General features: G+C 45.6%; 1 protein-coding gene across 4 annotated transcripts in view; it reads left to right on the top strand.

The window, feature by feature from the left end:
• Positions 1-1,105: 1,105 nt before the first annotated feature.
• Positions 1,106-13,126, top strand: part of LOC133381790 (zinc finger protein OZF-like) — a 30,664-nt gene continuing 18,643 nt past the window's right edge. For 2 of the 4 annotated variants that reach the window (XM_061621252.1, XM_061621251.1), the window contains exons 1-3: positions 1,550-1,730; positions 6,197-6,356; positions 8,194-8,320. In XM_061621252.1, the coding sequence (XP_061477236.1) occupies positions 1,699-1,730; positions 6,197-6,356; positions 8,194-8,320 (319 nt within the window). In that variant the 5' untranslated portion in view covers positions 1,550-1,698. Of the gene's footprint in view, positions 1,279-1,549; positions 1,731-2,499; positions 2,660-6,196; positions 6,357-8,193; positions 8,321-13,126 lie in introns of those variants that run through there. The other 2 variants (XM_061621254.1, XM_061621253.1) reach the window with 2 other exon arrangements.

Here is a 13,126-nt window from a genome sequence, read left to right as displayed (position 1 = left end):
CGCCCATTCCCTGGGTCGACCTGCAGGGAGGGCGTGAGGGGGCTGCTTCAAGCCAGGGATGTTGCAATGGAGGTAGCCTGCAGCTTGAGCCCCACTTTGCAGGGGTCTGGGGCTGGATCAAGCCCCTTCCTTCCTCTCTGTGGATTCTAGGAGGGAGGGAGGGTGAGTGGGGGGGCTCTTCCTTCTTTTCGTTCAACCTCCCCAAAGCAAATCCTTCTCCTCCCCCCCAGTCACCGCCACTCCCAAATATGTTGGGCCTCGTTGCCCCTTGCACGCTCCACCTTTCTCCCTGGGGGGCTGTTTCTCTTCTCGGGACATATTGTCTCCAATTCCTTTTGAGGGCAACTTCCTGCCTCTCTAGGCACCAGAGCTCGGTTCCTTGCCCCACTGGAGGACTGACGGGCAGGACTGCTCTCCCCCTCTCCGCAAGCCTTAAGATTTCTTCCGCCCCCCCCCAAACACTTTGCCCACTATGCAACATCATCTTTGACAGCATATTTCAGGGCTCACCTTTTAAGGCCCCCCTCATAAACACCCCCTTGCATGCCCAACCATGCCAGCAGGGTCCCTTTGTCTCCAGCATAGGATGAGCCAATCAGAGTGAAAGGGGAGCGTGTTAGCCACTGAGAAGAGTCCTCTAACATCGTTTCTTGTCCTTTTTTTGGTGATTGGAGCCAAACAGAGAGCTCTCCGTAGCTAACGCTCTCCCCTTAAGAGCAAACTCTCATGGCCTCCTAGGGAGGGTCTGTTGTTAGGGGAGAAGGCAGGAAGGAGGGATCTCAGGCCTAACCAGCCGCGAAGCACAAAAAGGGGGAGGGGCGCGGCTGCGACTCTGCACGTCTGGATTTGCCCCGCTGCCCGCCACCGGGTCCTCCGGTGGGCAAATGGGAGGGAGGCGCTTTGAATCGCAAGGGGTGTGTTGGGGGAGGCTCAGTATTGAATGAGGAGGGGGCGGGGAGAGGGTGCAGGGGGTAGGTGGAAGGGTTTGGTACGGGGCCCCGCATGATGGGGGCCTCTTGTTCAGATGCACCCCCACCCTATTTCCTGGGGCAGCTGCAGCCCCAACCAGAAGAGCAGGGAGGGGGAGCGGGGAGAGAGAGGGAGGGGACGCGTGTTGCCCCCCCAGGCCTCCGGTGGGTCAAGGCCCTTGAGCTCTGCTTCTTCCCGAGGCGGGAAGAGTTAATCCCAAGGAGGAGGGGAGGGGTCTCCCTTGCTAATCCGGAAGGAGAAAAAGCCAGGAGAGGAAGAGGAGGAGGGTGGAGCGCGCAGAGAACAAAGGTGCGACATTTTGGGGAGGATTTGCTTTTGGGGGGTGGGTGGGTGGAGGGAGAAGGAGGAGAGAGCCGCCCTCCCCCTCTGGGAATCCACAGAAAAGGGGGTGATCCGTGCGGTCCAGCTGCAAAAGGGGGCAGCTGCTTCCCCCCTTGCAGACCAGCCCCCTCTGTCCAGGGACGATGTGCAACTCAGATGGGGGGGAGGGAAGGGGGTCTTGATGCAGAGGAAAGGGCCCTGTTGGGGGGCACATTGCATGGCGGGGGGGGGAGAGGAGAATGCTGTGCTGCTTTTGCGAGCCAACGCGGGAGGGAGAGACCCTTTTGCATAGATGCCCTCCTCTGTGCCCTGCGCCCATCAGAAGCTCTGGACCAGGTGGGACGCAGTGGCATCTCGTAGAGGACACCCTCCCCTTTCCTGGACTGTATGATTTGCCTTGGCCCAGAGCAGATTTTGGGGTGAGTATCCCCAGTTACTTATTTTTTCCTGTGTGTTTTTGTCTATTTTGATGTTGCATAAATGATCCCCTGGGTGCCCTGCGCCCAGTAGAAGCTCTGGGCTGGATGGGATACACTGGCATCCCGTAGAGGACACCCTCCCCTTTCATGGGGTGTATGATTTGTCCTGGCCCAGGGCAGATTTTGGGGTGGGCACCCCGTTACTTATTTTTTATGATTTTATGACATATATTTATGATAATATCAGGAGCCTGATGATTTTGATTGCATAAATGTATTGTTATTCTTGACGGGGAGAGTCCCCCGATCACAGCGATATATCATACAGGGTACCCCAACATATATTTTGGGGTTCAGAGACATGTTAACTTTGGCTTGAAGTTGTAGCTGTCAACTTTTCTTCTTTTTTTAGTGTTTTGAACTTTTAAGCAAGTAAGGAACTGGGAACTAGGAACCAACTTCAGCGTCGTAGGAGAATGAGGGGTGCTTTTTTGGGGGGGGAGATTTGGCCTTCCCAATAAACAGTCTGCAGGCAGGAGTCTGTTGGAGGGGGAGGGCAAATCCGCCTGGTGGATCTCTCCTTCTTGTTCATGTCTGGCCCAGCTCAGGGGTGCTGAGGGTCTTGGAGACCTTCCGGTGACAAGCAGTTAATAAATAATATTTATTTATTTTTAATTCATTTTATTTGTTTATTAAATTTATTAGTCGCTTTTCTACGCAAATATGTGCACTCAAAGTGACTTATTTGTTGTTATTATGTGCCTCCAAGTTGACTATGACTTATGGCGACCCTATGAATCAGTGACCTCCAAGAGCATCTGTTATGAACCAAGTGACTTATAGGTAATAACAATTGAAAGTGAAAATGGAAATGGACTGTCTTCAAGTCAATTCCGACTTATGGCGACCTTATGAATGGGGTTTTCATGGTAAGCGGTATTCAGAGGGGCTCTCAATAACAATTGACAGTACAAGATATATAAAAAAGTAATAAACATTATTTAAAAAACAGTATATTAGGCGTGTCACCATTTGCCATAGAAAGACCCATATTGACAGGAAGGCTGTGATGCCCCTGTACATATATTACTGTAAATATGGTAAGTGCGGGTTTATTAGAGTATATGTGGTAAGTAGACTGAGTGAGAGGGGGGAGTACATGGGCTGGAATGCTGGAGAATGTTGTATTATGATTGGCTGAGCGTTTGAGTGTCTGAAGGTATAAATGAGAGGATGACAGTTGAGAGAGGAGTTCTGTTGGTGGGAGTTCTGAGAGAGGTTGGAGTTGGTTTTGTGGGTTGGATTGGATTAGGCTGGTAGTGAGGCAGGTTATTTTTTTTTTTACAATAATTTTTATTCAAATTTTCATAAAACATAGAAAACAAAATCATAAAACACTCAAAGACAAAAAACAAAACAAAACAAAAATGATTAAACAAAAAAAATAAAATGTTGACTTCCCATTTGTCACATATCAAATCAGTTATAGGTCTACAATATATAACAATCCTGTCTCTTAAATCATATTATAAAATCACTTTCCTCCAGTAGTTATCTTAATTAATCATCAAATCTCATAAACATTACTTTATTCTTTCCACAAAAAGTCAAAGAGAGGTTTCAATTCTTTAAGAAATATATCTATCAATTTTTCTCCAAATAAACATGTCAATTAATCCATCTCGTTAATAATTATAATAATCTTATTGTCATAACCATAGTCCAAATAAACATTTCGATTAATCCATCTCATCAGAATCTGTTAGGTCCAGTAATTTCAATAGCCATTATTCCATTATCCCTATTAGTTCCATCTTCCATCTTCAATAGTCCTGTTAAGTCCAGTAATTTCAGTGTCCAATCTTCCATTATCAGTATTCCATAATAATCTTGCTGTTGTAGCCATAGTCATATAATAAGAGTCTGATGGGAATTTCCTCTATCCCAAATATTTTCTTGCCATCCATTCTGAATAAGTTGCTGAAATACTGTTGTAAAGTCATATCTGTGTTCTTCTTTTTTACAAAATGCACTGGCTCATCTCTTAAGAGTTTTTCCATTGTCACATGGCTGCAGTTAATTCCATAGATTTTCTCTATATCAAGCTCCATCACATCATTCCAGTCCAGAAGATTATCCAAGCCATTGATAACTTTATCTCTAATATCTTCATTAATTTCTTCAGAGATAATGTTAAATTCCAAACAGTAGATTTTATTTCTAAAATCCATAAACTCCAGATCTTTTTCCAATTCCACATTTGTTCCAATCTCCAGGGCTTGTATCTTCCCTTTATTTTTTCTTTTCTCATCTCTGATCTCATTCTCCCCTCTCACAGCATCCCCTATTTCTTTAAACTCCTGCGTCATTTTGCTCAGTTCAATTTTCAGCTCCTTACTACCCTGTCGCAGGGTTTGTTTCATTATCTCAATCTCATCCATTATTTTCTGAAACATAGTTACTTCCAGATTCTCAGCCACTTTCTTGATTGCCATTTTTAAAACCACGAAAACAAAGCAAAACAAAAATAAAGAAGAACCACTTCTTATTTCAGCAACAATTGGGTTAATATTCCAGGCTTGATGACATCACAGTATAAACAGAGCAACCTGCCTTATCTCTCTATGTTCAAGAATGCAAAACAAATTTAGTTCCCAGCATCAAAACAGTTAGTGGCGTCGTGAAGAAGCAGATTCGTCAAAATAAAATAGACCAAAAAGAGAATAGTCCCAGACAATATAATATTCCTCGGAATAGAAATCAGGAATAGAAATCCCTCTTCTGTTTATATCTTTAGAATGCACTTCCAGGACAGCTTTTTGCGACAGAAACAGAGATAAGCTGTTAATTTCGTGAATAACAGAGAAGAGTTATAGCTCACCCAGAAGTTGTCCAAAGCCGATCAATCTGACAAATCTCCTTTTGCTGCAACAATATAAACCAAGTAAAAAAAATAATAGAAAGAAGGGTGCTTGCCTGTTAGTCCGTTCTCTCTTTAAAGAAAAGATAAACGTATCGCTTAAACAGATAGAGCTTGTTCGGAAGTCCGTCCGGCATTGTTGGCTGGACCTTATCTCATAAATTAATGAAATCCAGTCCTCCCAACAAAAACAGGCTTTTGAGGTTGATCTCTACGTTTCTCCATGCCCGGGAGAAATTTCATCAGTCCAAAAAAAAATGTTCTGACTGATTTATATCTGAATAAGCTTCTTTTGAGGCGTGAGCCCGTCCCAAAAGCAGGCACAAGCGAAGTCACCCTTCCCGGAAGTCGTAGTGAGGCAGGTTATTGATGACTAGAAACATAAAGAGAAAAGCATCTGATGAAACCATACTCTTGTTAACTATACCTTTAAGTAATCTTGTTATTCCTGTGTATATAAATAAATATTTCTTGGTTTACCAGAACGCCTGATCCTTGGCTGGGGATATCACAGACCAGAAGGGTGGGCAGGGCATATACCAAGGTTGGCAAACAGTATAAATGGTGGCAGCGGTGAAGAGATAGTGTAACATCATCAGGTATCCAGAGCAACCCAGGGCTGTACTCTTTTTAGGCACAAAGATACAGGGGGGTTGTGGCCTGCAAGTGCACCCAGACACAAAGCAGCAATTATCCAGGAGGAGACTAAGGCACAGTCTCAAGGCAATATTGTTTTACAGGAAGGTCTGGTGGTGCTGCCTAGCAGTGGGATCTTGAGAGATCTTTGCTAGAGCCGGTGAGAACCATTTTGAGAGCAGACCCTGAGGTGGGACCGTGACAAGGCAGTGACTACAGCCGGGATCCTAGCAAGTGGTGGCTGAGGTGGGATCCTGGCAGGAAGGGTCCTGACAAAGGCCTCTTAAGTGTTATAGAGGGTCCAAAGCAATAGCTGACCAATGCTCACAACAACCCTGTGAGGTGGGGCAGGATGAGAGCCTGTCAATAATGTTTTGGTTAGAGCAGGGGAGGGCACTGTCCAGCCTGAGGGCTGCATTTCCTCACCAGCTGATCTTTTTTCCGGGGGCCACTCTACAGTGATGGGCAGGGCTGGAGGAAAGAGCGCGTAAAGCCGTGGCTGTGAGTCTGACCTTTCTCTAGGAGGTACGCTGCAGCCATTTAAAAGTCAGAAGGTTCTTCAGCACACATGCAAACCCTTTACAGAGAACTCAAGGAGTGGGTCAGAGCGCTGGGTTTAGGCTAAGAGGTCAAGGTGTGAAGGCCCAGGAAAAATTCACACTGGGGGTGGTGAAAGAGGTGGGGCCTTTCCAGGCACGGAGGGCGGTCTGGAAGAACCCGGGGAGGGCTCTGGAAGCTATCTAGGGCCTGACGGTGAAGGCTTTTTGGAGGTCAAACATCCTGAAGGACACTGAGGCTGGAGGAAAGTAACACGGGAAGGAGACACTGAGGCAGGTTGTAATATTTAAACTCCTGAGATCCAAATCTGTGTGCAGGATGAAATTCTTCCCCTCCCGTCTCTACCCTGCAGACACTTGAAAGCTGCTCCTGACTCGAAGGTGCATTGTGGCCGTGGCTACGAGATCCCCAGATCCAACTCCCCAGCTGGCAGCGCAATGGCCTTAGAGGGACTGTCTGGACTGCCCCTTCTCTGGGGTGGGGTGGAAAGAGCTGCCGGGCAGCCCCCTCAGGTAAAAGAACAATTATTGGGGGTGCCTCTCTCTGTGGGGAGTGTTGTGTAAATTTGTATATTTGTTAGCAGAGAACGACAGCGATCTGAAATATATGTGTGCCCGTGTGTGTGTTTACCTTATGAGGAGAGGTTGCAGCATTTGGGGCTTTTTAGTTTAGAGAAAAGGCGGGTTAGAGGAGACATGATAGAAGTGTATAAAATTATGCATGGCATTGAGAAAGTGGATAGAGAAAAGTTCTCCCTCTCTCACAATACTAGAACTCGTGGACAGTCAAAGAAGCTGAATGTTGGAAGATTCAGGACAGACAAAAGGAAGTACTTCTTTACTCAGCGCATAGTTAAACTATGGAATTTGCTCCCACAAGACGCAGTAATGGCCACCAGCTTGGATGGCTTTAAAAGAAGATTAGACAAATTCATGGAGGACAGGACTATCAATGGCTACTAGCCGTGATGGCTGTGCTCTGCCACCCTAGTGACAGGCAGTATGTTTCTGAAAACCAGTTGCCGGAAGCCTCAGGAGGGGAGAGTGTTCTTGCACTCGGGTCCTGCTTGCGGGCTTCCCCCAGGCACCTGGTTGGCCACTGTGAGAACAGGATGCTGGACTAGATGGGCCACTGGCCTGTTCCAGCAGGCTCTTCTTATGTTCTTACCTAAGTAGCAGACTCTTACCCTGCATTGAGATCACTGAGACTTAAAACTTAGGAAGATAAGAAAAGCTACTTTATTTATAGAAATACATAGTAGATAGAAAGGCATACCTACTTTTAACTAACTAAGTTGGAGGCGCAACGCCCAGACGTGGCCTCTCTCTCGGACAGTCGAAGAAGAGAGAAACGGGTGGAAGGAGGAGGGGCAGATCAGCTTCCCTAAGACGTATCAGTCTAACAACGGAAGGAAGTCAGCCAGAGCATCACAGGTAAAGGTAGCCAAGCCTATCCATCTGGTGGACCCTCATTCTTATCTCCCTTCTGGTACATGAACAGAAGAACAAAACAGGAGTTGCTCTTGCCCCACTTCCAACAGGGAGGAGCTGTGAAAGTATATCCCTTTTTCTCTTTACTTTTGACACTGCCTAAAAAAAGCTGGATCAGGCCAGTGGCCGGTCTAGTCCAGCATCCTGTTCTCACGGTGGCCAATCAGAAGCCCCAGTTGGAAGCCCACAAGCAGGACCTGAGCGCAAGAGCAACTCCCCCCACGTGTGATTCTGTTTCATGTGCCTGGCAGAACACGCACGTGCCCACATGTCTTAAGACACTGCTAGAGAGGTGGGATCTTTCCCAGGTGTCAGCTGTGTGCTGCTGTGAATATTCTGTAGAAGCAGTCTCAAACGTAGAAATGCATTCCCCACGCAAAAGCTGTCTTTGAATGCACGAGTGAAGTTTCCGTTTGTTACGGGAAACAGCAAAGACATTTAGCTGCAGATTGATCTTAATGCATTCACGCCTTAAAAAAGGAGAAAAGGGGTATGGAGCACGTCAGTTGGTGTGAAACAGTTTCTGGTTTTACTCATGTCATGAAACGAGGGGGTCAGTAAGGGAATAATCTCAGCATGTTCCATTGCCCAGGCTAATATGCACTTGCCAGTGGCCTGCTATGTCACGATCCCCAGCATACTGCCTCCGACAGTGGAAGCATCGTGGCTAGCAGCCACCGATAGTGTTATCCTCCATTAATTTATCTAATCCTCTTATAAAGCCATCCAAGTTAGCGGATTTCACTGCAAGATCTAACAGTGACTACAGGGGTGATAAATCAGTAAAAGCTTACATGCAATTACTCTGTTACTCCGTGGTGCACCTTGGAGAAATTATCTCTTCTTCTCCTCCTTCCAGGGTCCGGTGACCTTTGAGGAGGTGGCTGTGCATTTCACGGAGGAGGAGTGGGCTCTTCTGGATTCTGGCCAAAGGGCTCTGCACAGGGAAGTCACGGAGGAGATATACAACATGGTGGCCTCTCTCGGTGAGTTCTCTCACAAACCTATTAGAATTCTTTGAGCAGCATTTAGATAGAGGTGGTCCAGTGGGCATACTGTAGTTGGACTTTCAGAAAGCTCTCAACAAGGTACCTCACCGAAGACTCCTGTGTAAGTTTAGCAGTCATGGAATAAGAAGAGAGGTCTGTGACGACCTTCCCTGGTTCTCCCTGTCAGGTTCCCACCTGCTTGTGGCTACTGCCTTTCACTAGGCACCACCAGGGACACCACCAGTCAGGACCATCCTTTATATGGTTTCTCACTCCGCTCTAGCACAGATCTCACTAGATCCCACTGCTAGGCAGCACCACCAGTCACGTCCTATAACCAATACTCCCAGAGACTTTGCCTGAGTCTCTCTCTAGCTGGTTACTTTTGTGACTGAGTGCTTATGCTGTTCCCAACCCCCTTGTATCTTTATATAAAAAGCATACAACTCTGGGTTGCTCTGGATACCTGACTTGTTACCATTCCTCCCTTCACCGCTGCCACCATTAGATACTGTTTCTGTTCAGCCGTGGTAATTACCTTGCCCTCCCTTCTGGTCTGTATATTCCCCAGCCAAGGATCAAGTATTTATTTACTAATAACAGGAAATAACAAGATTACTTTAGGAATGTTTCACAAGCGTACGGTTTCATATATGGTCACTCTTTATGTTTCTGTTCAAATATATCCTCTTTAAATATCAGCCAAATCCAATCCAAACTTCCCTCCGAACTCTGCCAACCAACTCAACAACCTCTCTCCAACCGGCTCTCTAACCGACTCTCTCTCCTCCTCTTCCAACCCACCAACCTCCATTTATACCTTCAGCCAGCCAGCCACTCAGCCAATCACCATCCAGCACACTTTAGCTTCTCACCCATGTACTCCCCCCTTCTCTCTCAGTCAATTACCATACATCACCCAATAGACCCGGACTTACCATATTTACAGATGCTAACTTACAGGAACATCACATTCCCCCCCCTTAAATAACAGCAGAGTATTTCTCCTGCACCCAGGATTAATACGTCACGTTTATATACAAGTGTCCATCACTTTGGGGTAAAGTGTCCTTTTCAAATTACATCTTGCTCACTTGATTGTAGTATCCGCCATCTGCCTCGAAAGTCCATCTGCCAACACATTGTCCTTTCCCTTGATGTAAACAAAGTCTATCTGGTACTCCTGCAGTGCCCAAGACCACCTTTGCAGCAAGGTGTTGCTATTTTTCATAGTGTCCAGCCACAGCAATGCGCGATGATCCGTGATGACCGTACACTTCCTTTCCGAGACGTAGGGTCTCAGCTTTCCCAGGCCCCACACGACTGCTAGGCACACCTTCTGGACCGAATAGTAGTTCCTTTCCCTTGACGACAGTTTGCGACTTAAGTAGGCAATGGGGTGCTTGATGCCCTCTCGCTCTTGCATCAGCACAACTCCAAGAGCCAAATCAGATGCATCTGTTGCCACTATAAATGGTTGTTCAAAGTCCGGAGCTATCAATATCGGACCCTGACACAGTGCTTGCTTCAGTTGGTCGAAAGCCTTTTGGCACTGTTCATCCCATCTCACACAGCACACTTTTTCTGCGTTAACTCATGCAGTGGGGTTGCTATCTCACCAAACCCCTTTATAAACTTTCTGTAAAAACCAGCCATACCTAAAAATGCTCTCCCTTGTTTCCTGATTTCCTCAAGCACTCTTTCATTCTGACTCACTCGTTTGTGTAATGAGAAAGAAATAATCGGGCTTGGCTCCTTTAAACTACTGGGATGCTTGGGTAAGGTACATGTTATGTCTGCACCATGAAGCTTTTTAACCCCATGATCTAGAGTCATTAGGATTTTTACTTCTGTAGACAGACTAGTGAAGAAATCCTTCAAGAACCCCAGGGTATCCTGATCAATATTGAGACGAAGTGGCACTAATGACACTCGTAAACAACACTCTTGTGATCTGCCCGACTCAGGACACACCTGCGATGCTTTGTCAACATATTAGAATGTGCCTTTCTAAACATTTCTTTACTACAGTAAAGGTATAGAAATTTATTCATCTGAGATGTATCCAAACTATCTCTGTTCTCTAGATCTTGAACCACAACCACTTGACAAGAAACTGGTTGCTTTAACAAGTTGACCTCACATTCTGATTCGCCAGATGGATATACTTCAGGCTTGAATCTCACCCTGCTTAATTGTATTTCCATCAAGAAATCTGGGTTCCTTCCTCTTTCCCCACAGGATGTATTACACCCATGCCTTGTGGATGTATGAGAAGGAAAACTCTGAAGACTAATATAGTTTTTAACCAAAGATGTAGGTTGTGCACTTCCAAAGTCCCTCACCCCATAAAAGTACCAAATGGGTGAGGTTTCTTTCACAACATAGCACACCAATGGAATAGGGAATCTTAGTAGAGCTTTTGATTTCCCCCCACTTTTCCACACATTTTCACAGTGGTTCTCCCATTCGTTAGGCAACTACAGCCTGTACAGCACACCATTCTCCCATACAGTTTGATCCCTCAGAGTTTCTGTAAAGGGAATTCTGCTTTGGAGGGCTTTTTCCTTCATTACATTCAAACTGCTATCATTTTTCAGCTCCTCTCTGAACTGCTGTGTCTCTGTGACAGACCCCATTTGTAACAATGTTTCTTTTGCTCTAGGCATACTAGCAGTTGTTATGGCAACCTCAGGCCCAATCACAGGTTCCACCCTGTTTTCTTTAGTCTCTGCCAAAATGGCTTCTGCTGCTTTGCCAAGTTGTTGTCTAGTCACCACATAAATTTTTCCTCCTGCCCCCATAATATCTCTGACCAGAATCACAGGTTCTTCTTGCTGAGCATTGATACCCGCTCTGTACATCTCCTCCTTTCCCCTCCATTTTAGTTTTATTAGGGCCATGGGAATGCTTTCTGGTTCGCCTCCTACCCCTTGGATTACCAGCTTTTCCTGAGGTAAAATTTCTTCAGATTTTATTAAATCTGGCCTCAGTAAGGTCTGAGCAGCCCCAATATCTAGCAAAGCCCAATATTTTGTCCCTTGCACACATACTTCTTCTCTCAAGCTTGAGTCCAAATCTTGGGCCTTTGACCAGCTTATTTGACAAAACTGTATCTTTTTCGGTTCTCCCTCTCTCAGTTCACTCTTTACTGTCCTTCCTTGAACAGGATTACTGAGGGGGTTTACACTCTCACATTGAAAACACAGATGGCCTGGCTTCCCACATCGGTAACAGATTTTCTCCTCTGTTTTAGGGAACATAGACCCAAACTGAGGTGTCTTGTGCCCTTCTGATTTTATTTGAGGGTTTACTCTCTGTGGTGCCACATCTTTTCTGCCATTGTTATTTGGTCTCAGTTTAAAATCTCTTAGTGGTTTTGCCATCCACCCAGATCTGTTTGAGGCAAAATGATCTGCTAGCTCTGCTGCTTCTGTTACAGATTTAGGGGCATGATCTTTCACCAGCAACCTAATTTCGGATGGCAGTTGATGGTACAACTGATCCAGTATCATGAGGTTTTTCACCTCCTCCACAGACTGAGCTTTTGCACTTGTCAGCCATTTCCCAAATATGTCCATCAGTTTTGCCCCCAGCTCCACGAAAGACCTCCCTGTCTGTATCTGGCAGTTTCTGAAAAGCTTTCTAAAATAATCAGGCCCCAGTCTGAATCTTTTAAACACTGCTTCTTTGAATTCAGCATATGTTACTGGAATGTCTGAGGGGAAGTACTGATACACTTCAGCCAATTCCCCTTTAATCAGATTTGATAAATACTGCATGTATTTATCTTCAGATAGCCCCCACATCTGAGCTGCCTTTTCAAACGTTGAGAGATAAATTTGAGGATCTTGACCAGGCTCATAGACAGCAAAGTCCTTTGGAGTAATTTTTATTTTTGCTCCATCTCTCTCTTTCCTTGTCTCCTCAGAGTGAAATTTCTCTCTATCCAGTTTTAATCTTTCCACTTGTATCTCAGTATCCATTCTCAACCTTTCCATCTCCAACATCCGATGCTTTTCCTTTTCGTCAGCCTCCATCACATGTTGCTTTTCCTTTTCCTCCACCTCCATTCTCATTTTTACCATTGCAATTTCTCTATCCTTATCTTTTTCCTCACTTTCCTTTCTCAATTTCTCAGCCTCCAGTTTTAACTTCTCTCTTAAATACTCCACATAAGCAGGATTACTTAAACACCCTTCTGTGGCTTCTTCTCTTGCAGGTTCTTTGGTTTGGATTGTCGTATATGTTATTAATGACACTCTTAATTCATCCACCCCTTTACCCTCATGAGGTAACTGGAACATTATACATTTTTCCACCAGCTCCTCTCTCTTCATCTTCATGAACTCAGCCATGTTTCTTGGAACTCACTCACTCTTTGCCACTCACTCACAAGTAATCTTTATTTGTTATTCCTTTACAGTCACACCACTGTTTAGGGACTCTCTTTTTGTTCGTATCTGACCTCTCCTTTTGTTCGTATCCCACTGCTACAGCCACCACATGTGACGCCCTTCCCTGGTTCTCCCTGTCAGGTTCCCACCTGCTTGTGGCTACTGCCTTTCACTAAGCACCACCAGGGACACCACCAGTCAGGACCATCCTTTATATGGTTTCTCACTCCGCTCTAGCACAGATCTCACTAGATCCCACTGCTAGGCAGCACCACCAGTCACGTCCTATAACCAATACTCCCAGAGACTTTGCCTGAGTCTCTCTCTAGCTGGTTACTTTTGTGACTGAGTGCTTATGCTGTTCCCAACCCCCTTGTATCTTTATATAAAAAGCATACAACTCTGG

Source organism: Rhineura floridana, chromosome 3, assembly GCF_030035675.1.
Source record: "Rhineura floridana isolate rRhiFlo1 chromosome 3, rRhiFlo1.hap2, whole genome shotgun sequence".
In the NCBI taxonomy this organism is placed as follows: Eukaryota; Metazoa; Chordata; class Lepidosauria; order Squamata; family Rhineuridae; genus Rhineura; species Rhineura floridana.
The sequence above is the reverse complement of the archived record's forward strand: the minus strand, read 5'-3'. Positions and strand labels throughout refer to the sequence as shown.